Source organism: Malus sylvestris, chromosome 14 (assembly GCF_916048215.2).
Source record: "Malus sylvestris chromosome 14, drMalSylv7.2, whole genome shotgun sequence".
Classification (NCBI taxonomy): domain Eukaryota; kingdom Viridiplantae; phylum Streptophyta; class Magnoliopsida; order Rosales; family Rosaceae; genus Malus; species Malus sylvestris.
Window position 1 is genome coordinate 4,611,342 of NC_062273.1, and position 22,545 is coordinate 4,633,886.

The window sequence follows — 22,545 nt, forward strand, 5'->3', positions numbered from 1 at the left end:
TGACTGTTGGACGTGGATCATTGTGGAGCGCAGAAGAACGCACACATCAACAGCTGACAGTAACAGTCCACGCACGGCTGAAGCATGCAGAAGGAAGAAACTACAGCATTGTAAACCATTTCAATGCTTTCATTTTAACAGATGTTATGTCAGTGCTGTAGTCATATACCATATTCACAATCTTTTCTCCCCGAATCAAATATTCACGGTACGGGTCTAAAACAATATACAGTAGGCAGACATGGAAATTTACATAAACGTGATCCTTTGTCTTTGGGAAGTCAATGAGTTAGCTTGCTTGCTTGCTTGCATTTAGCCCTGCAATAAACCCCAATCCCCATAATTAAAGCACGAAATCTCAACTCTCAACACCCGTGGGAAACGAACAAGTTCGAAAGACAGACCTGTTGGCTCAGAATTTCCGCTGCCACGTTAAGATCCCCATCTGCAGCTGCTAGGGCAACTTCTACCTGTGTCTGTAGCCCATTACCAAGACGTTTTTAGAAGATGTTCATAACAGAAAGCATGAACTATAATGCTAACCATCAACTAAACTCGTTAATGATGCGCGGTAACGTATGTCATAGCAAACTTCCGCGTCCTCTAACTTTACCAATATGAATCAAGGTAGCTAATAAAATGCATACTATGGGATAGTTAACTCATTTGATTAAGGAGAAATACAGCACGGTTTAACATTTTACCCTCTCAAAACCCATTGATACAAGCTTTTTGATTTCTTCTTCAGAAGCAACATAATCCTGCATCTGAAAGACAAGTTAAAGACTTATCCAGAAGGACCGGAAGAACCGTCAGGGAAAACCCAAATGATTATTTAAAGAGACAAACCTGGTGGTGTACAGGAATTTCTGCTGCTGCACTATTTAGTGTTGCCCGCCTGAAAATAAGAGGAACCGAGGTAGTACCATTTCCAGCCAAATGCATACTGCTTAGGATTTGCTTTAGATTTACGTCGTTTACTAGAACTTTGAGAACATTCTTACTAGTGAAGCAAACTATTTATAAAAAAGAAAACAAGGCAGTAGATGTAAACATCTAGGGAATGCATAATGCAATGCTAGTGAAAGATGCCCAAAACTCGTTAAGCTATAAGTATGCATTAAGTTTTTTTAGTACCTTCCATCAGATAACTGCTGTCCTGTACCAATAACTGCCACATCTGATGGACGTTCTGAGTTGCTATTGTCCAAGAGTCTAGCCTGTAAATTTGATTCTGAATCCACATCAGAAACAGTACTTCGACCAGATGCAAGTGTTCTTCCCCTTCCAGGAAACCTGTGACCGTCTTGTGCTGACTGCATTATTGCAATAGGAAGTCATCAAATTTAGTCACTGAATTTATACCAAACAAAGTGCATACTTCAAAGTTTGAATTAAGGGCACAACACTCTTAACATACAAGTGACATTTTGATGTTAGAACATGGATCCTAAAGGGGGTCGGTAAGTAAAGGGTTTCCAACATTTACATCCTCAAAAGGTGAAAGACACAATACCTGTACAGATGTTTCCCTACGTGGGATCCACGGAGACAAGTTTCTCCAGATACTTCCAGCAGAGAATCCACTGGTAAATAAAATATATCATTTTACAACTCTTATAACACTGATAACTGTAGTCTTTCAAGAAATCGAATTACCAAAATTCATCAGTCAAGGAAAAGTAAAGGGAACAGAAATATACTTACCTACATGGTGTACCTTGGGTTGAATATGTAGGGATGAAGGCTGAAGGATTCCCACCAGTGCACACAATAAATTTAGGCCGCCTTACACAACTTGACTGGAAGCATAAAGTTTTAAAGAGAATAAGATTAGGAATGCATGCAAATTATAAACGCATAAGTTGAATTAGATAAGACGAACAATAGTTGATTTCCAAATTGATGAATCATCAAAAGCAGTTTACTTACAAACAATGAGGAGGCCTCAATTTTAGAATAGAAGGATGTTCCCGGAATGAGGAAATTTAATAAGCTGTAAGTATCTGTATTGCAAAGCCAACACAAAACATTATCACCGACTTCCTTGTGTGACACAACAAAATAGAAAACGGGAGATTAGAATGAGAGAAACATACAAGCAAAGCCTGACAAAATGCCACATAGGTGTCCCAGTAAAGAAACATTTGGCATAACAACTTGGAACACTACCAGCAAGATCCATGCATACCTGAAACAGATTTAAATGTCAAATAATTAAGAAAATATATGGCAATGTAAAAGAATAAGATTAAACACGACATAAGCATTTTACTGCCATTACCATTTAGCAGGCACATTAAAGAGTCCAAACACACAAATAGTTAGCAGGCACATAAGCATTTGACGACCATGAGATGAAATCAGTTTGCACTTTGCATACAAAAAAAAGAAGGCATATTACTTTTTCTACTAACAGAGCAAATCCCCCCACAAATAGTTTATACAGACAATTTAACTTAAACAAGATTAAGCTTTTGTGTGGAGAAACAAAAATATAAATAAAAATGAGTAGAAATTCTCCATTAGAGTTCAAAATGGGCAAGGCAGGCGACCGAAAGATCTGTGACATAGCCTGACATTAGAGGCTCTAAATTACGGATTGTTAAGGTAGGCTCAATATTTAGGTTTCCAATGATTGTAGTTAAGAAAGGCTCAATATTTAGGTTTACAATGATCGTGATATAACGAAATACTGTTTTGAAGAGACTACTGGAAAGAGGGTGGCGAAATTCCACTTCTTTCTAATAACTACAGATTTCCACACTGACAATGAAAAAATTTACCTTGGAATTTGGATACAACATCAGAGGGCGAAGCAAAGCTCGATTTTGGGTTGGCGAAGGAGATGAGTCGAGACGAGAGAGACACAGAGTGAGACTGTGAGAGTGAGGTGACTCAGGTGAGGTTGAGTGAGTTAGGTAATGTATGAACTGTTGTGATTAAGTTTCAACCAAATCCAACGGTCCACGTAATTCTTAAACATAATTTAATATTACATATATATAAAGTATGTTTCGGTTCGGTTTACGATTACAGAACAAAGGCATATGGATCCCGGATCACATACTGAACTTTTCGGTTTCAGGTACAAAATGATTCAAAATTCTTGGTTCGGGACGTTTTCAATTCGGTTTTGCAAAGTTTTCGGTTTGATTCGGTTCTGCAAATTTCTTTTCAAAAAAACACAAAACGTGTAGGTATATGCTAGTAATAATAAAGACAAGCCAATATGCTAGTAATAGTTAAGGGTGTGCTCGGTTTCATTCGGTTCAGTATTTTGTCAAAATCGAAACCGAACCAAAACTTCGTTTCAGTTCGATTTTTTTTAGTTCAATTTTTCTAGGTTTGGTTTTGTTCGATTCGATTTTGATTTTTTTATTTATTTATAAAACTCAATTTTTTTTTAATATGGAATTTAATATAGAGGCTTACATTGGTAGACTAATAATAAGAAAATTGGAAAAGTGGGAAGATTGTTATACATATACAATTATATATTCTATCAACAACCTTAATTGTAAAGAAAAATGATCACTGTATCCATTCCAAAAGTAAAAAAATAGAGAAGCTTTTTCAAGTTCCAAAGACTTCCAAAAAATTTCTCTATAACCAATTGAATATCCTCCCTAATTGAACCAAGTATGTTCCTTGCAAAAGCCTAGGGTTAGTTTCAAACTTGTCAACAAAATTTCACAAAAGAAACATCATGGCCATAAATTCATAGTGTAAAGGGATTCGGTTTGGTTCAGTTCGATTCAGTTTTTGAACCTCTAAAATTGAAACCGAACCAATAAAGTTCGGTTTGGTTCAGTTTTTCCTTCTTCGATTCGGTTTTTTTTTTTTCAATTTTTAGGTTTTGGTTAGGTGTTCGGTCTGATTTTTTTTTTTTTTTAACCCACCCCTAATAAGACCATCTCCAACATTTGGCCTAAAACCTAAAATTTTTAACCCAGAAAATTTAGGTTTTAACCTAGAAACAGTTTTTCTGTTCTAACCCTTTTGGCCTAAAAATTTAGCCCTAGATTAACAAATGAATTTAGGCTAATTTTTTTTTAAATTAACTTTAAAAATATATATATAGACTATCCTAAATTAATTTTATGAACATTTTAACCTAAAAATATTTAAATTCCGATAAACATTGAAAAATCACTAAACCGACACATGAAACTCATGAAACACTATAGAAAAATATGAAACACATGATATAGATGTATAAACACAAGACACATGAGCAAACACATGGTTTTGGAAGATGGTAGAAAGAAAAATTGGAAGAATTATAGGAGAAAAGTGAGTTTTATATGGATGTTTGAACAAATATATAGGTATTTATAGAGTTTTTTGGGGGAATTTTGAGTTAAATAATTTTTTATAATTATTTTAACCGTTGAATTTAAATCTAAGCCGTTAGAAAAAAAAAATTTACCGTTAGATTTGATCATATTCGATCGCAGTTATTGGATTCAATAAATTTATAAATGTAAAACAAAAATATTAACTAAATTAAATGTGAACCGTTGGATAACCAACAACCCATTTGAATGTGAACCGTTGATCAACCAAAAGAGCCGTTTGGCTCAATTTTATTGGCAAACAAGTGGAAGAGACACCCATGTGAATGGGGCTCCACCACTAATATTGGCCTAAATCTAGCTTTTTTTTCGGTTTTAGATCCAAATTAAAACTTGGATTTGAATGAATTGGGGAAATAAAAGGGAAATTACAGGTTTTAGGCATTGGTTTGGAGTTGGCCTAATATTAAAGACAAGCCAATGAGTATTACATTTTAATAAATTGTTTTCATTATTGAAATCTAAAAAATACGAATTTCGTAGCCGAAAAATAAATTAAAAATACTTAAAATATTAAAAAAAAAAAAAAAAAAAAAAAACCAAGTTGATTACAGGCTCTGTCTCTCTCCCCTTTGCCCTGCGCCGTTCCGTTGTGTTCAGCGATTCAGCACACCCTTCCCGGCGCCAGTTTCCTGTCCTCTAACTCTCCTCCGCAACTCTAACATCCAGGTCAGTATTCACTTCTCTCACCCATATCTGCACTTCCTGTGGCCGATACCTTATCATTCTCACTGCATCTGCTACTTACTATCAAACTCATTTTTTTTATAAATTTCACTTCTTAATTATTCCTTATGTTGTTCCTTTAATCAGAATTAGGCTTAAATTTTAGTTAGGTTTGTGAATTGAAATAACAATTCCTAATCACAAGCTTTGGTATAAAGGCCATTAATTTAGTATTTTATATTTTTTTCTCCCTTTATTTTTCTTGCTATATTTTTTATCTCATTTTTGTAAATTTATGTTGTTGAAACATACGGGTTTAGTCCCAATACTTACATTAATTTCCACGCACGTATTTTTACCTCTCACACGCCTAGTTCGGTTGTCGCCTGAATGAATTGAAGAAGATTAATGGACAAAAATTAATTTCATAAGGATTCGACGTAACTAAGGAGTGCCGGCTGTCAACTACCTGACGCCCTCCCCCTCCTCCTTTACCCGGGCTTGGGACCGGCAATGTAAGATAAACTTACACAGGCGGAGTTTAATGGACAAAAATTAATGAGAAGTAAAAAATGTATGTGAATAGCGCTACCCTAATTTATGTAATACAGCAATCACAACAACAACCAAGCCTTATCCCACTAAGTAAGATCGGCAATATGAATCCTAGAACGCCATTGCGCTCATTTTTGTGCCATGTCTACCCTATTGTATGTAATATTGGGAAGAAAAAAAATTAAGGTACTGTCAAATAAAGATCAAATTTGTAATCTAATTTGTAGTTATATATCAATATATTTCATCCTCAAAAGTAAGTTATGTATGCATTAGTTTCTGTAAAAATGTGTTCCCGGTTCCTGTTTCGACCTCGTTTGCTGAGTTATGTTTACCTTAGTTTTCATCTTCTTGTTCTTCTGTTCTCCTTTTTAAATTTGATGACGTATTAGTTTATGTTCGATTTTGATAGAATGTTGGTTGTTGGAAAGTGAAAACAAGGAAGCTAATTATGCTTGAAGTAGAATTTGCCTCGCAAAGATACTTTAAATGTTTTCTTTCTGTTTCTGTTTGTTTAATTACTTGACGTGTTTTCGGATCAGTTGGAGTTCTAGATTATGTTTGGGAGAGTTTGATCTGCAGATCTTACTTTGACACGATACGAGCATATAGATTGTAAGAAGTATCTACATCAACTAGTTGAGAATTGGATTTAAGTTGGTTAGTTAGAAGTACATGGATTGTTCGCTAGATGAGCCATCGGTTGGATTTTGTCTTGCTTTCCTGTGAACTGGTATATAGTTGAAATGTAACAAGAACTCGTGCAATCAGCTGTTTTATTGCACCTGGCAATAATGAAATGGTTTGGTTATTCGGGGAAGTGTCCCAGAATATCACAATTCAACTCTTTTGGGTCGCATAATGTTTCTCATTTGGTGTGATTTCATTTCTTTTATGACCCAATTTGCAATAATCAGCTCAATATGTTGATAATTGTTACTATTTCAAGCCAAACTAAAAAGGAAAACGATCAAAGTAATTTTGTAAAATATCGAGTTTGTATGGAAATTAATGATGGAATTCGCTAACATTGTTGCTAATCATGTTTATGTACAGATCGCGACATGTGCTCAAGGTATATTCGTTAGTGCTTAATGCTTCAATGGAGTATCTTGTAAGTTTCCCAACAATGTCAACTCTAAATGTTCTTGTGATTGTTATCCTTATTTCTGTTTTCGTATGGTTAGTCTGTTATTTTTTTTCTATTCGTTTAACGTTCTTTTTCTTTCAGGGTTCTGAAACAAGTACTCCTAGTCAGATTGGGGACCGATCAACCAGTGATGTTGTTGTGAGGATACGCACAGAGGATGGGCGGGATGATCGGCTATATTGTCATTCCCAGATCCTCATAGAAAAGAGCAAGTATTTCGCTGATCGCCTCTCTGAAAATTGGCCGACATGTCAGATTCTTGACTCACGCAACTGCGTTGACGTATACTGCCAAGAGTCAGAATTTGACCACCATGTCAGTGTTCTCCGCCTTTTTTACATCATAGTAGATGGCTTAGTTGATGACTTGTGGCATGGTGTAAAAAACGCCATTGGAATTCTCCAGGTGGCTGTCAAGCTTGGATGCCCACAAATCATAACTGCTTGTGTGAACTACTTGGAAGCAGTTCCCTGGGAAGAGTCCGAGGAGGAGGAGATTTTAAAGATCATACCACGCTTGGGATCACAAGTGGAGCCAATTCTTGCCCGTCTTCTTCCAGTCAATCACTCATCAATCATGGCGATATTTTTGTCAACCATCCGATTTGCCACATCGTCCCCTCTTCCAATCATGAATGATCTCAAGTCTTCTGCCCAGGAGCAGCTTGAGTACATGCTAACTGAAGACGATGATGCCCCTCTCCTAACAGCCGATGATGAGATTAAATCCGAGGTGAAAGAATGTGTGAAGAGACTATATGGAAGATTTAATAATCTATTAGAAGCTTTGTTAAGTGAAGTAGAATTATCTTCTGATGGAGGGAAGATGCAATCATTTCAAAGGCTTTTATCAGATCTGTCGTGGGCGTGCCAGATTTTAACTAAGTTGGAAATTATGAGGGAACTTGTCTGCAATTGGATGGATGCATCGGATAAAATAGTTAAGGCTGTAAAGCAAGCAAGGCCGACAACTGAACTGATTGAGACAAAGCTTAGGGTTGTTGAGGTTGCAGCAAAGATTCTAGAGGCAATAGGTTACGGCACTGTCATTTTGCCAACTGCAAAACGGCTTCATATGGTAAAGGTATGGCTTCCTTTTGTGAGGGTTGCGAAACCAGTGATTGATTCCGCCACAACTACCGGTGATGATGCTCCTACGCTGAAGATGGATAGTGAGCTGTGGCAATCGTTGGAATCGACATTTGTTTCCATAATTCTTGCACTTCCATCTGTTGAACAGGCAGAGATATTGACCGAATGGTTGGAGAACGAACATATTCAATATCCTGACCTGACTGAGGCATTTGAGGTATGGTGTTACAGATCCAAGGTTTCCAAAAGAAGACTATCGTTTATATCGGTGAACCATGACAAAATCGATACACATTAAGTCGTTAACCTCTTCTCTTGACCCTTTTCAACCGTTTTAGTAGCTACCGGTTTCTCGGACACCCTTTCTTAACCAATGTGTTTTGCAAAAACTTGGGGAGAAGGGGTTAATGATCGCGGAAGTAGATGGAATATTTGAACTAGTAGCTCTGTTTTGAACTTGTTCTGTATAGACTGAGTCTCGCAGCTCCGGCTCATATGTAAAAAATTGTAATTGTTGGGGTTCTTCATGAAACAAGGCTACCCAACTCAAATCTCCTAGTTAATTTTGTAAGTATGAATACCGTATTTGAAGAGTATCGGTGAGAATTGCTTCCATTTTGCGTACAGAAATATATTCACAAGAATTTGTTATGCTCTGGTGGGTGCTCTTTAGGTTGGGCTGACTCATCTAGAAAAACACAGGGCAATTGGCAGGAATGATCACTTTGTGACATTTTGTTGCAGAAACGGTCGCGGTCAGTTGTTATATTGTCATTATATCATTGTTTGTAATTATTATGTCATTGTTGAGTTATTAATATATGATCAATATGTTATCGTTAATAAAAGATGATCATTTATGTAACAAATCTTAAAAAGTGCTAATTACTCAAAAAACAAAGAAAAAGAAAATTGGAGTAAACTTTGAGACTGACTCCAATATGGCAGTGCTTTTAGAACGACAGCTAATATTGGATTACAAAAGCACTTTTCGGTATTTACCAAAGACAAAGGTGCTTCAATTCATGAGCAAGGTGGAGTTCTATAAAATTTTAACGCACTGGAATTTTATCCTCAAAAGATACAAGAAGCAAGAAATCCTCCAGAAATGTATGTGCACAATGCAATCAAAACTAGCAAATAAAAGTTCGGCTGAAAAGTTGGGTGGGGGCGTTGAAGAAAACAAGAAGAGATAAAAACACAGCCTGGAGGAGTAGCAAAAAAAATACTGCTCTGCTTTAGCTTGTCTTGAATTTTGATGCAATATGAGAGCTTCCGCCAACATCTTTCTAGTATCCGTCTATGCCTTGCAGGCAGTAAAGTTTGATGCCGAGTTGTGAATCTGCACCCATCGAAACACGGTCACGTTTCAGATTTGGTTAATGTGACCTAACTACACATTAATAGAATTGCCTCTCCCCAATGATCGTAAAAAGCACAATAGTGTTCAGATTTCACAACAAACTCAATCAGAATTAAGCATGCATATCTTAACTGCGTTCTTAGCATATGCTAATTTAAAGCGGGAGCCTTGTGCACTGGGTACGACCTTTTTTTATAATACAGCAAATGTAGACTTCCCATTACATATTATTGTGAAGGAAGAAAGAAATTTTCACCGGCCAATCGTCACTTACCAGTTTATGGTCGCAAGAGAATACAGAGTTCCTACTTCTCTACCTCCCACCCTTCTAATCTCGTCTCAGGATCATAGTTTGTGAACAGCCGAAACTCGTTTCCTAGTTTGCTAGAGTGTTGAGGCCTAAAACCACACGGATGCAATCCCATGAGTTCAGCTGCTCTCTCTTTCTGCACAGCTCCTGCAAGTAAGTCATCATATAACAATTTAGTTGGATGCACTCAGCTGAAATGTGCAAGAAACAACATTGTTTAATTTAAAATGTATTATTCTTGTCTTCTAGAAGTAATTACCGTTTAGCCTGTGTAGGAATGACAATACTCTTATTGCGTTTTACAAAATTATATATACTAATGTTTACCTGTGAGGAGAAGCAAGTGAGATTTTTCTGATCGTGCTAGAAATGAAATTGTTTGAGCGACTTTCTCCAAGCACTCCTGACTCTGTAAACACCAGTTATACTACATAAGCAATATGTTCACAACCATCAAAACATCCAAAATACCACAAGTTCACAGCTACATTTGTCTGAAGAACCGTATTCCCAAATCTAACTAGTCTGAATCCAACGAAAAAGAGGAAGTGGATGAAACTACATGCCCCACCTATGCAACCGGACTCAGCGTCTGTACAACAGATGTAGAAAAGCAATGCGGTAACTAAACGCTGTACATACAATCATCAAAATGTATTTCAACTGCAACCCAAAAGAACGCTCGATCTTAATTCTTACGGAGTGTGTGAAGATTCATATTCTTTTGTACATAACACACACAGCATATCCCATAGTGAGAACGCACATATGGCCAAACATGAATCGGTGATACAAATTGAACTCACTGAACCGACGCGACAAAAGATTAACTAACACTATCGGAACAAAAGACATAAAAGAATCATAATTTTGCAATTGCTCACCAGGTAAGGAGGATCAGCAACCACAATGTCAAAAGCATTCTTCAGCTCCAATGGCAAATCTTCAGGCCGGTTGTAATCGTAGAACGAGAAATCACTGCCGTACTGCTCAAACCGCTTGTCATACTCGAGCAGTTGTACAGACACATCGGAATCAGCATTCTGAAAATCCAAAAATCAGTGAAAAAAATAAAGAAACCAAAATCATTAGCACTACGGTCTAGTCACAAGTGTTCATCTCTCGTGAATGGCGAGTTCAATATGAAATTACTGCAGGCCCAGTGTGTGGCTTAACTCAAATCCGCTCTTTCCCAATACAGTCGTATCAAACAAAAGATTTAAAATTTGATAAAAACCCAGATATTGAAAAGATGAAAGGACCTTGAGATAGGCGTAGAGTGAGGGGCAAGCCACGCAGGCGACCCGAGCGGAGGCGGTGGCGGAGTTGCAGAGAGTGAGGACCTCTTGGGCTAGGGTTTGGGCGGTGCGGGGGTCGTACCAGAACTGACTCAGTCTCCAGTCTTCGGAGATCAGAGCCGGACCGGTCGAATCGGTTGCTTGGCTCTCGGCGGCGGTGTCGGGTGATGACTGGCTTTGCTCGGCTAGGAACTCCTTCAGAGCTTCTAGGGCTTGAAGGCTTAGGGTCGGTGCGTCGTCGTCGTCGTTTGAGGCGACGCTCCGGTGGTTGGGGAGGGTTTGGGCGGAGAGGTTTTGTTCCATTTTTTTGCGGTGTTTTGGACAGAAGCTTGGTTGTTGTGATGACACTAGTGCGTCGGCTGCGGGCTTATACCCGTTTATTCAGTTTTCAGGTTTTAGTTGTTTGTATTTGTTTTCGGTTATTATTATTTTTATTTATTTTTGGATGAAGTACGATCTTCTTATATGAGAAGGAAAACGTACAATCAAATAGGATAGGATCTAATAATGACCCTTGTTAAAAACCTTGTCGGAAATTTCAACTCGATCAAGGGAAAAAAAGCATTTCGCACCTCTAAATTAAATAGTAATATCATCTTAAAAAAAAAAAAAAGATAACATCAGGAGATTCTTCAAAATAAGAAACCTGAGGATCCAACATTAAGCCCAATCTCGCAAGCCGATGTGCAATCTTGTTCGTCTCCCGTTGACCAAATGTGACCTTCCAATTCAGAATAGACTTCAACAATTGACTAGCATCATTCAAAAAATATTCCCAAAGGTACCATTGCATGGAGTTGCCGCATCCTTTTGAAGAGCATTGATAACCATCATTGCGTCCCCATACACTGCCAAATGAGTTACTCCCAGGTCGTGAGCAAAAAGTATTGTTGCCCGAGCATCCATGATCTCAACCAGCATTGCCGAGCAGACCCCTCGAATTTTCATTGATGTACCTGCCACAAAAGCACCATTCTCATCTCGATCACCACGCCAATACCCCCTAGCTCACCTAATTCATCCCACGCACAACCAAATTTGCATTTAAGCCAACCCACATCAGGTTTCTCCCATTTTTTGAGGGATTGACGGTATGCTGCATTTCTTGAAACCGTGCCACTTCCTAAATTCCTACAACCAAGCTTGGGATTTGCCGTTGATATCCACCTGATTCAAAGCTAAGTCAAAGCTTTGACGGGCAAGTAATCCCGCCACCTCAACCAGCCACATACGAAAACCACCACATGGATATGCCTTTCCATCCTCAAACATAATGGGCTAGAGAACCAGATAGACGCTGATCTTGGGCATTCCAACAACGTATGTTCAACACCTTCCGGGTCTCCATCGCAGGAAAGACAATTTTCAGTAGTGATGATCTTCCTTCTCTTCAAATTTGCTCTAGTTGGTAGGGTGTTTAGACAGCACCGCCTGTAAAACTTTAAAGACTCGATTTGGGCCAACCACAGTGGGTAGTTGGTCCTATCAAGCTTGATGTGGACCATGGTAGTCATGGAGGAAAAGGGATGGGTGGGAGTGTTTGAAGTGACGGTAGTGGAGGGTTGAGAGGAAGTACCATTGTTGTCAGCCATTGGAAGCGAGGAAAAAAAAAAGATCTTTTGTTGTTAGACAGTAAGGCTCTGATACCATGTAAAACTTTAAGGGTGCGTTTGTTGCGCCTGACTGTCTCGAACTGGACTAGCTGCCGGGACTAAGCTGGACTGGCTTAGACTGGACTAAGCTGGACTAACTTAGTGAAGCGTTTGGTGTAATGTCGGACTAAGAAGCAGGATAAGAAAAACAGTACTGTTCACCAGATTTGTGTTTGCTTAGACTAGGACTACAAATTTTTGCCATTGTGTAATAGAGTAATGCTACAAATCTCATGATATGGGTTAATTGGAGCATATTTTTGCCATGTATATTATGAATCTTAAAAAAAATTGACAATTGTTTTGTTTCTATTATCTGCTAATAGAATTGGGTTTAATTTGCAAATGTAGCTTGGTTTAAACTCTATCACCCAACAGAAGAAAAATAATAGTGCCCAATACATGCAACTTCAACAAATACAAGTACATAAGAAGATCTCCATAATTTAGAAAATCCTAGTTAACATTAGTTAACATTAGCCAAAATAGATCTCCATAATTTACAAGATGGCTAGTTAACATAAGCCAAAATACTAGTGCAAAGCTAAGTTATAAGCCATAACATAAGATTGTATGATTAATAAAATACATCCATGTTAACATTAATAAAATACATCCATGTTAACATTAGCCAAAATCCTCATCCGCTTGCATTGTCGCTTAAAAGCCTTTGGACGAACACTTTCTTGAGTTCCGGTTTGATTGCCCTGAACACTCCCACATTTTTTGGTTTATCCAAAATAAGAGACAATGCATCAATTTGATCCATAGGAGAGAGACTCATTGCTTCAAGTTCATTAGCTATGTCAGTATGATCTGCAGTACCTTGAACTAAAGCTTCAGTTACCATTTGCATCCTCTTCCCACTTTCAACATAAAAATCTTTCAGTCCACTGATAATTGCCTCGGTTCCATCACTTGAACTTCCCACAGCTCTTTTCCTCTTTGTTTGGCTATTTTCAGATGGGGTGCTTTGTTGGCTTTGTTGGTTCATTGAAGAAACAAAATTTTCACCTCCAATATCACTTTCACCAACATGATCATGACTTTGTTCCTCCACCATTTGAGCAGGGGTTTCGGCTACATTACTCGTAGCCCGATCTTTTCCAAATAAATATGCAAATCTATCAAACAGTGGAAAATGTTTGCTTCTCCATCCATCGGCTTCTTTATTTCTCTAAGATTATATCAACATAGCAAAACTAAAATTTAGCATGCGTAACAAATATAGCAGCAATAATATAACTAATGTATAAATAAAATAGGATATGAACCTGCACATAAGTTTGCCATGAGTCATCACTGTCAACTTCAACGCACTTTTTGACATTATTCCATGCAAATCCACTTATGTTTATCATGTCAACGACCATACTATATGTTTTTTTCCATTTCTTCAACTTGGACTCAATATGTGGATTTGCCTTTATATTTGAATGAGGACATAAAACATTGACAGCTTTTGCTATTTCAACCAAAGTACCTTGTTTGAAAGCACCGGTGTCACACCGTTGCTTCCGAGCAACAAAATCCTCAAGAACTCCTAGTAATACTTCTTCCTCAAATGCTTCCCATTTACGCCTTCTTCCTTTTGGCTCTTGAGTAGCATTCAAAATATTTTCGTTATCCATACCTAAACAAAAAATATTTTAATGAAGGAAAATACCATGCAAATAATCAATTTGTATAATATCCAATCAACTTGCATAATATCCAATTAATTTGCATACCATCCAATCATTGTGCTAATATCTAACAAATGCATGATAAAAAGGAATACTAAAATAAAATGTTATCATTAACACATATAGCTAGTTCGGTTGCTGGTTCCTAATTGCTCTCCACTCGTTATACATTTCCTGAGCCATATCATTCCTCTTTGCAGTTCACTGGTCAGATGTTTGAACACTACCAACATATTCACCTTCTTCTGTATTTTGTCCATCTTCTATTATTGGCAAATTCTCCATTGGATCTACAGACATCTCTTGCCTAATAAGATTGTGTAGTAGGCAACAAGCGGTAATTATTCGACCTTGTGTCCTTATCGGATAGAAAGATGGACTCCTTAGTATCGACCACCTTCCTTTTAGCAAGCCAAAACAGCGTTCAATTACATTCTTTGCCTTAGAATGCTTCATGTTAAAATATTCTTCCTTATTAGAAGGTGTTCGTCCCTCCCATTCAGATAAATGATAAGGTATTCCTCTATAGGGTGCAAGGAATCCTTCACCATTTGTATAACCACCATCTACAAGGTAATAATAACCTAATGAAAAAAAAAACAGACCTTATTAGTGTTTTGTAGTTGACAAACAGAACTAGACCTAACTTACAAAGTTGAGACTAAGTAATAGTCTTACCCGTTGGTACCTTAAAACCATTAGGCCTAGTAATTGCATCATGTAACACTAGTATGAGGATTGCTATCATTGCTAGGCATTGCATGTGAAGAGGGAAATTAAAGGACACCTGTAATGCAGTAGCCTTAGCCTTAGCCTTCCGTTTATGCTCCTCTTCTCTGCAACCAACAACCACAAAAAATTGCAATTCAGCATCAACCCCACACAATACAAAACATTCACATTGTAATATCATGGTTATAAACCAAGTACACACACACACACTCATGGACAAATGTGCAAAATACACATACATACTCACACTCACACTCACACTAACACACACACACGGACATACACACTCTCACACACGGACATACACTCACACACACCCTGCATACATACATACACACACACACACACACTGCATACATACATACATACACACACACACACACACTGCATACATACATACACACACACACACTCACACTGCATACACACACACACTGCATACATACACACACACACACTGCATACATACACACACACACACACTGCATACATACACACACACACACACACACACTGCATACACACACACACACACACTGCATACATACACACACACACACACACACACGGCATACATACACACACACACGGCATACACACACACACACACACACACACTGCATACATACACACACACACACACTGCATACACACACACACACTGCATACACACACACACACTGCATACACAGTCACACACATACTCACACGGACATACACACTCTCACACACAGACATACACTCACACACACCCTGCATACATACATACATACACACACACACACACTGCATACATACATACATACACACACACTGTGCATACATACACACACACACACACTCTGCATACATACATACACACACACTGCATACATACACACACACATACACTGCATACATACACACACACACACACACGGCATACATACACACACACACACACTGCATACATACATACATACACACACACACTGCATACATACACACACACACACACTCTGCATACATACATACACACACACTGCATACATACACACACACATACACTGCATACATACACACACACACACACACGGCATACATACACACACACACACACTGCATACATACACACACACACTGCATACATACACACACACACACACTGCATACATACACACACACACACACACTGCATACATACACACACACACACACTGCATACATACACACACACACACGGCATACATACACACACACACACACTGCATACATACACACACACACACTGCATACATACACACACACACACACTGCATACATACACACACACACACACATTGCATACACACACACACACACTGCATACACAGTCACACACATACTCACACGGACATACACACTCTCACACACCCTGCATACATACATACATACACACACACACACTGCATACATACATACATACACACACACACACACTGCATACATACACACACACACACACACACACATTGCATACATACACACACACACACTGCATACATACACACACACACACACTGCATACATACACACACACACACGGCATACATACATACACACATACTGGTCAGCTGCACACACTGCACTCACACGGACATACACACTCTCACATACTGACATACACTCACACACACCCTGCATACATACACACACACACACACTGCATACACATACACACACTGCATACACATACACACACTGCATACACACACACACTGCATACACACTCACACACACACACACTGCATACACACTCACACACATACTCACACGGACATACACACTCTCACACACCCTGCATACATACATACATACACACACACACACTGCATACATACATACATACACACACACACTGCATACATACACACACACACACTGCATACATACACACACACACACACTGCATACATACACACACACACACTGCATACATACACACACACACACACTGCATACATACACACACACACACTGCATACATACACACACACACACACTGCATACATACACACACACACACACTGCATACATACACACACACACACTGCATACGTACACACACACACTGCATACATACACACACACACACACTGCATACATACACACACACACACTGCATACATACACACACACACACACAGAGATTACACACACACACAGAGATTACACACACACACACACAGAGTATACACACACATATTACACTTACACACACACAGATTACACACACACACACACAGAGTATACACAAACAGAGATTACACGCACACAGAGAGTATACACACACACAGACAAACCAGAGTACACACACACATAGTATACACACACACGCACACACACACAGACACACAAAGAGATTACACACACAGATTCTAATCTCAATTTGACCTAAAAATTGATTTTGAAGTTTACCAGAAAAGTTGAAATACGAAAACCCCAAATTCTAATCTCAATTTGAACTAAAAATATGAAAACCCCAAATTCTAATCTCAATTCGACGAAATCAATCGAAGATTTGAAGCTTACCAGACTGTCTTCGACCAGATGAGGGCGAGAAGACGCAGAGATGAGGGTGAAGAGGACGACGACGAGGAAGCAGGGCAAGGTCGACGACTAGCGACGAGCAGGACGAGGGACGTTGGGGATCCTCGCAGAGATGAGGACGAGCAGGACGTTGGGGATCCTCGCGGTTTTCTCTCCGAGCTTACGAGTCCGCCCAAAATTGGGGTTCTTCGTTAAGAACTCGTAAGGAGGCGTGTAATCCGAGCGAGTCCCACCTAAGCCCATTAAAGCTAATCCAGTTGCACACCAAACACAGGACTATAGTCTAGTCCAGTCCAAGCCTTGCTAATCCTGTCAAACAAACGTGCCCTAAAGATTCAGTTTCTTTCACTTCAATTGCATACCCAGTTAATGATAGGATGCATGTATTTATATTGACTTGAGGATTACATAAAGGGTTTGAAAACCCCGAGATACAAGGACTATTCAAAAATTACAAATCTGATCAAACTGCATGCGCAACTTTAGTTACAACAAACATTTGAAAAAGTCAACAATCCTATAAACGAGGAACAACTAAAGAGAAAAGGTTGAACTGATGAAGACTCCTCAAGTTGCAGGAATGTCAGTGTGGGCTTGACTTCGTCTAACACCGCCATGCCCATATTTTAACCTTCTATGGTACACAAGTTCTCCACAAAGTCTTCCACGTATATTTTAACTCCCCATTCATTTCAGAGCCAGTTGATTCATCCCCACCTATATTTCTACAAGACCGAGCTACAAAGTAAGCATTTTTTTGTTGAAAATACTCTGTTCCTCTCCACAACCCAAATTAAATTATCTGGTGGCTTGAAAAAACTCAAGGGGATACTCAAAATCAACTTTGTCTCTTCCTTAGAGAATATGCACTTAATTAAATCCAAATTCCATTGGAGACACCCCTCATCCACCATCAGACTATTCATTGTAGTATCATGCTCCACTCCAACAGGAATAAGACTTAAAACCTTAAAGAAACTCTCTCTGGGCAGCCAACTATCCCCCCAGATTTTAATTTGTGTACCGTCCTTTACCCACCACCTAGAACCCCTTCGAATAATCACTTGAGCCTCCGCCATACTTCTTCAGCAATACGACGCATTTGTCTTCACCGGGGCTTGCAAAAAGTCTAGCTTTAGAGAGTATCGAGCTTTGAAAACATGTGCAGCAAGAGAATCTGGTTGTTGGATGAAACGCCATCCTTGCTTGGCAAGTAATGCAAGGTTGAATGCGTAGAGGTCTTTAAACCCTCAACCCCCCCCTCACTTTTAGGCTTGCACATTATACTCCACTTCATCCAATTAAGTCGACGTTTGCCCAATTCGTAGAGGTCTTTAAACCCTCAACCCCCCCCCCCAACTTTCAGTTATTAATTTTTCAAGTTCTGAAAAAAAATTAATTAATTTTAAAGAAATAAAAATAATAATTGAAAACAAAATGTTATCAAAAGAGCTCTATTAGTGCCTAGCGTTTAAAAATTAAGAATGATGCCTTAACCTGCTGAGATGTCCGCCTAGACCCCCTAGCCCGTCCAAACCTGTCTAGACACAGCCTAGGTTGTGGCTCACTAAGATAAAAAATATATAACTTTCATTTTGCATTTTATTTTTTTCAATAAATTGTAAGAGATTTGTTGAATACTTAAATGAGCACACATTACATGCTTGTTCGCCATGTTTTCATTATGTTCCAATACTTCATAATATATATATGTCATTCTATTTTGTAGTTTATGATGAAATTATATATATTTTAAGTATAAATAGACATTTATGAACATGAAAAAAAATGGATTTACTTAAATTCGCCTAGGCGCTCGCCTTGACCTCATCTAGGCGCTAGACCCCAACCCGACTAGTGCTTAATGTCTTTTAAAACCTTAATTATATATGAATTATTGTCCCTGTGCATGTGGTCCAATATCCTAGTAGATATGGTGTTGAATTTTCACCCATGTGTCTAGGGTTCAAAACTCTTCTCTCTCCTAAATTATGTAATAGTTTTGAACCTCTCCTAAATTATTTAAATAAAAAAAATTGTCCCAACTTTTTATTTATTCTTACCCCTTAAAGTTTCAATTCATGTCAACTGAAGGTTTAGAGGACTTGAAACCAAATTGAAACATTACGGTGTATAACCAAAGTTTTATCGATAAAAATGGAAAACGCAATTAACTTGCTGCTCAATTGGTTAAGAATATTTACAATATAAGCATATTTGTCAACTAGGCCCTTTCTAGTATAAGCATTGATAAAAAAAATTTGGGATACGGATATCTGGAGTAAAATTCTACGATTCCCATTCGTCATAGATCTTCTCATCACTTTCAATGTCGCCAATCTTCAAGACCGAGGTTATTACACTTATATACATCCATCTGCATGACATTTAGAACACAGAAAAAAAACAAATTCTCCTTTTACAATCCCAAAACTTCTTACTGAGAGAACCACAAAGATATTCACCAAAAGTCTAGTTTTCCGGTGCTGAAATCTCGACTTATATCGTTGAATCCTGGTGAAGCAGACGTCCATTGAATTACAAGTACATACTAGGGATGAAATTCTGTTTTTGTTTCAAGAACATTACAGTACCCAAGCCTCGATCTTCAGTTCATCTGTTTAATATTATTTTGTTTTGTTCATACTCTGTTAAATTATTTATTTGCATTTATTATTTAATAGCATATATAAATTTATCATTGATTGTTGATATTTATCCAACAAACGCTCCCCTGTCTTTTAGAGCTTGGTTATCAGTTTCTCAACCTTCACTAGCATTGCCAATGCCTTATTCACATTTTGTGCTTTCGTATAACCATTTGCTCCATTGACATAACAATCCCAACTAGACCTGACATTTTGGACCAAACCCATTAACCTGACCCGACCCGTTAACATTAGTATTTGGACGGATGTTTAACGGGTTGGGTCGCTAACGGGGGAACCCGTTAAATAACGGGTCACTTTGGGTCAACCAGTTGGATCCGTTAGCATTCATTAGTTAAGGATATTTTAGTAATTTTAGTAAAGTCTTAACAACAAAAAATAAACTCTATGCAAAAAATAATAATAATTATTATTAACGGATGAAACAGGTGACCCATTAGCTTAACAGGTTGGGTTCGGGCGGGTGATCCGTTAGCTTAACGGATCGGGTTCGGATGACCCGTTAACTTAACGAGTCGAATTGAACCCGACCCAAACCCGATAAACCCGACCTGTTTACAGATCTAATCCCAACCCATAGGAACCACGGGATTGGATTCCCACTCTGCCATAACCTTGTCAATTCCCTCAAGATCAGAAGCAGCTGCACATGCATTGCACTGGATACTATGTGTATTTGTCACAACAATGTCCCTCTTTTCCATTTCACTTATTAGAACATTGAATTTGTCCAGTCTGATAATACAAATTGAGCAAAATGTTGTAGGATTCCCTCTCTTCCATTTCACTTATTAGAACATTGAATTTGTCAGTGTTTCCAGTCTGATAATACAAATTGAGCAAAATGTTGTAGGATTGAGCAAAATGTTGTAGGAGTCATACAACATTTTGCTCAATTTGTATTATCAGCCTGGAAACACTGACAAATTCAATGTTCTAATAAGTGAAATGGAAGAGAGGGACATTGTTTTGGATGAGCAAAGCCGTTCAGTAGAGCACAGTAAACCTCGAGAGTTTTCAATTGTTTTGGAATGTTGTTAAAATAATCCTCAGCTTGTTCTATTCCATGAATGTTTGCAATCAATTCGAGTCGGTTAACAACATAAGAGCTCATAAGCCGAAAGTAGCTTATGTTAGTCATCCACATTGATATCTGAGAACAAATGAACGAAAGCATACTTTCAGAAGCAGGGTTGCTAGAAATCTAAGTATCAAGAAGATGAAAAAGATGGAAAGCTTGACTACTTGGTTAGTCTTATTTTGAATTCTAATCATGGCTCTCAGAATTAACAGTCTAAACAAATATGAGCTTCTTCTAAGAGGGATCCCCCACCATCCTTGGAGCGAGATAGAACAGTGCCCTCATTTGAGCCATCTCGCAACCATGTATTTGACAATATAGCGACCCACAGAGTACGGCCAAAAAGGGCAAAAACACTTAATTTAAATGGCCAATACATGGTCAATGCATGGCCTCGAAATGGTCGATAAAAGGGTACAATCCTATCATGTTCCAATAGCGGGATCCCTGATCCCCTCTTATAGGATTCTCATATACGTTCTACAGAAAAAATAAGCCCTATAGGTCTATATGCTTTCAAACTCTGATAGGAACATAATTAAGCTACCCTGTTAGCACAATTTTAATATATTGACAGTTCAGTTTCGCCGAGTTCAATATTTGATTAATTAAGTAAAAACCTGAATGACAACCCTAATTTATTAACCATAATGCTATAGTTTGGGGCAAAAACATAACAAAGACACTGAACTATAAACAATCATAGTATGATCAATACTTCGCCACAAAACGGTCAATACGAGGTCACTTTCCCATTCCTCTTCAAGGATCCTTTATGAATACATATATACACACATATAAGAGTTAAACTCGTTATGCATTCAAATGTTGTTAGGAAAACAATTATATTACTACAATTAGCATAATTTCAGTCCATTGGCAATCCAATGTCACCGAGTCGTCGAGAATCCACGTAACGAGGCTCGATGTAATGAGGAGCGTCGGATGTCCGGAGCGAGAAATCAAATTGTAGAGGTCGTTCAGTGTGCCTCTCGAGGACTCTTTGTAAGGCAGGGGATTCGTCTTCGTCCAGTAGAAATTGAACAGCGTGGTCAGGCGAGAGTGCTTCATTTTAGAAAGAGAGCCCGGTGAGGAGTATTTATCAAATATAGCAAAAAATTAACTCTTAATTTTAAAAATGTCACTTTTTATAAAAACTTTCAAATATATCCAAAATTTCACTTAAATAAACACAAATACCCTCAAATTTTACAATTAAATAAATTAAAGGCTTTTTAGCTACTGTCGCCTCAAGCTCCGGTCCAACCTCACCTCCGCTTCTACTCTCCACCACTATAACCCTATCCACTTCGACCCCTTCATCACCGACATTGAGCGTCACCACAGTTACTGCAAGTGGGAGTAGC

The 22,545-nt window shown here is 38.3% G+C and overlaps 4 protein-coding genes across 10 annotated transcripts in view; 2 read left to right on the forward strand and 2 right to left on the reverse strand.

Moving 5' to 3' along the window:
- The window catches only part of LOC126600890 (40S ribosomal protein S28-like), a 42,458-nt gene that overhangs the window by 15,053 nt on the left and 4,860 nt on the right, over positions 1 to 22,545 (forward strand). The window lies entirely within an intron of this gene.
- LOC126600881 (rhomboid-like protein 15) lies at positions 109 to 2,931 on the reverse strand. Of its 5 annotated transcripts, none has more exons than XM_050267587.1 (10): positions 2,787 to 2,931; positions 2,100 to 2,191; positions 1,933 to 2,006; positions 1,708 to 1,802; positions 1,517 to 1,586; positions 1,138 to 1,316; positions 850 to 898; positions 705 to 767; positions 401 to 476; positions 109 to 318 (listed from the first exon to the last, which is right to left on the reverse strand). In XM_050267587.1, the coding sequence occupies exons 2-10, from the start codon at positions 2,152 to 2,154 to the stop codon at positions 290 to 292; spliced, it is 690 nt and encodes a 229-aa protein (XP_050123544.1). In that variant the 5' UTR covers positions 2,155 to 2,191; positions 2,787 to 2,931; the 3' UTR covers positions 109 to 289. The 5 variants fall into 5 exon arrangements, with proteins under 5 accessions (XP_050123544.1, XP_050123541.1, XP_050123540.1 ...); XM_050267584.1 differs by lacking the exon at positions 2,787 to 2,931 and adding an exon at positions 2,285 to 2,707 and having other exon boundaries at positions 705 to 761; XM_050267583.1 differs by lacking the exon at positions 2,787 to 2,931 and adding an exon at positions 2,285 to 2,706.
- On the forward strand, positions 4,831 to 8,450 carry LOC126600877 (BTB/POZ domain-containing protein At3g05675-like). 3 transcript variants are annotated; one of them, XM_050267580.1, is made up of 4 exons: positions 4,839 to 5,027; positions 6,636 to 6,693; positions 6,811 to 7,044; positions 7,135 to 8,450. In XM_050267580.1, the coding sequence occupies exons 2-4, from the start codon at positions 6,682 to 6,684 to the stop codon at positions 8,116 to 8,118; spliced, it is 1,230 nt and encodes a 409-aa protein (XP_050123537.1). In that variant the 5' UTR covers positions 4,839 to 5,027; positions 6,636 to 6,681; the 3' UTR covers positions 8,119 to 8,450. The 3 variants fall into 3 exon arrangements, with proteins under 3 accessions (XP_050123536.1, XP_050123537.1, XP_050123535.1); XM_050267579.1 differs by having other exon boundaries at positions 4,831 to 5,027; positions 6,811 to 8,450; XM_050267578.1 differs by lacking the exon at positions 4,839 to 5,027 and having other exon boundaries at positions 6,607 to 6,693; positions 6,811 to 8,450.
- On the reverse strand, positions 8,843 to 11,159 carry LOC126600882 (uncharacterized). Its single transcript, XM_050267588.1, has 5 exons — positions 10,756 to 11,159; positions 10,378 to 10,536; positions 9,821 to 9,902; positions 9,458 to 9,640; positions 8,843 to 9,162 (listed from the first exon to the last, which is right to left on the reverse strand). The coding sequence occupies exons 1-4, from the start codon at positions 11,092 to 11,094 to the stop codon at positions 9,489 to 9,491; spliced, it is 732 nt and encodes a 243-aa protein (XP_050123545.1). The 5' UTR covers positions 11,095 to 11,159; the 3' UTR covers positions 8,843 to 9,162; positions 9,458 to 9,488.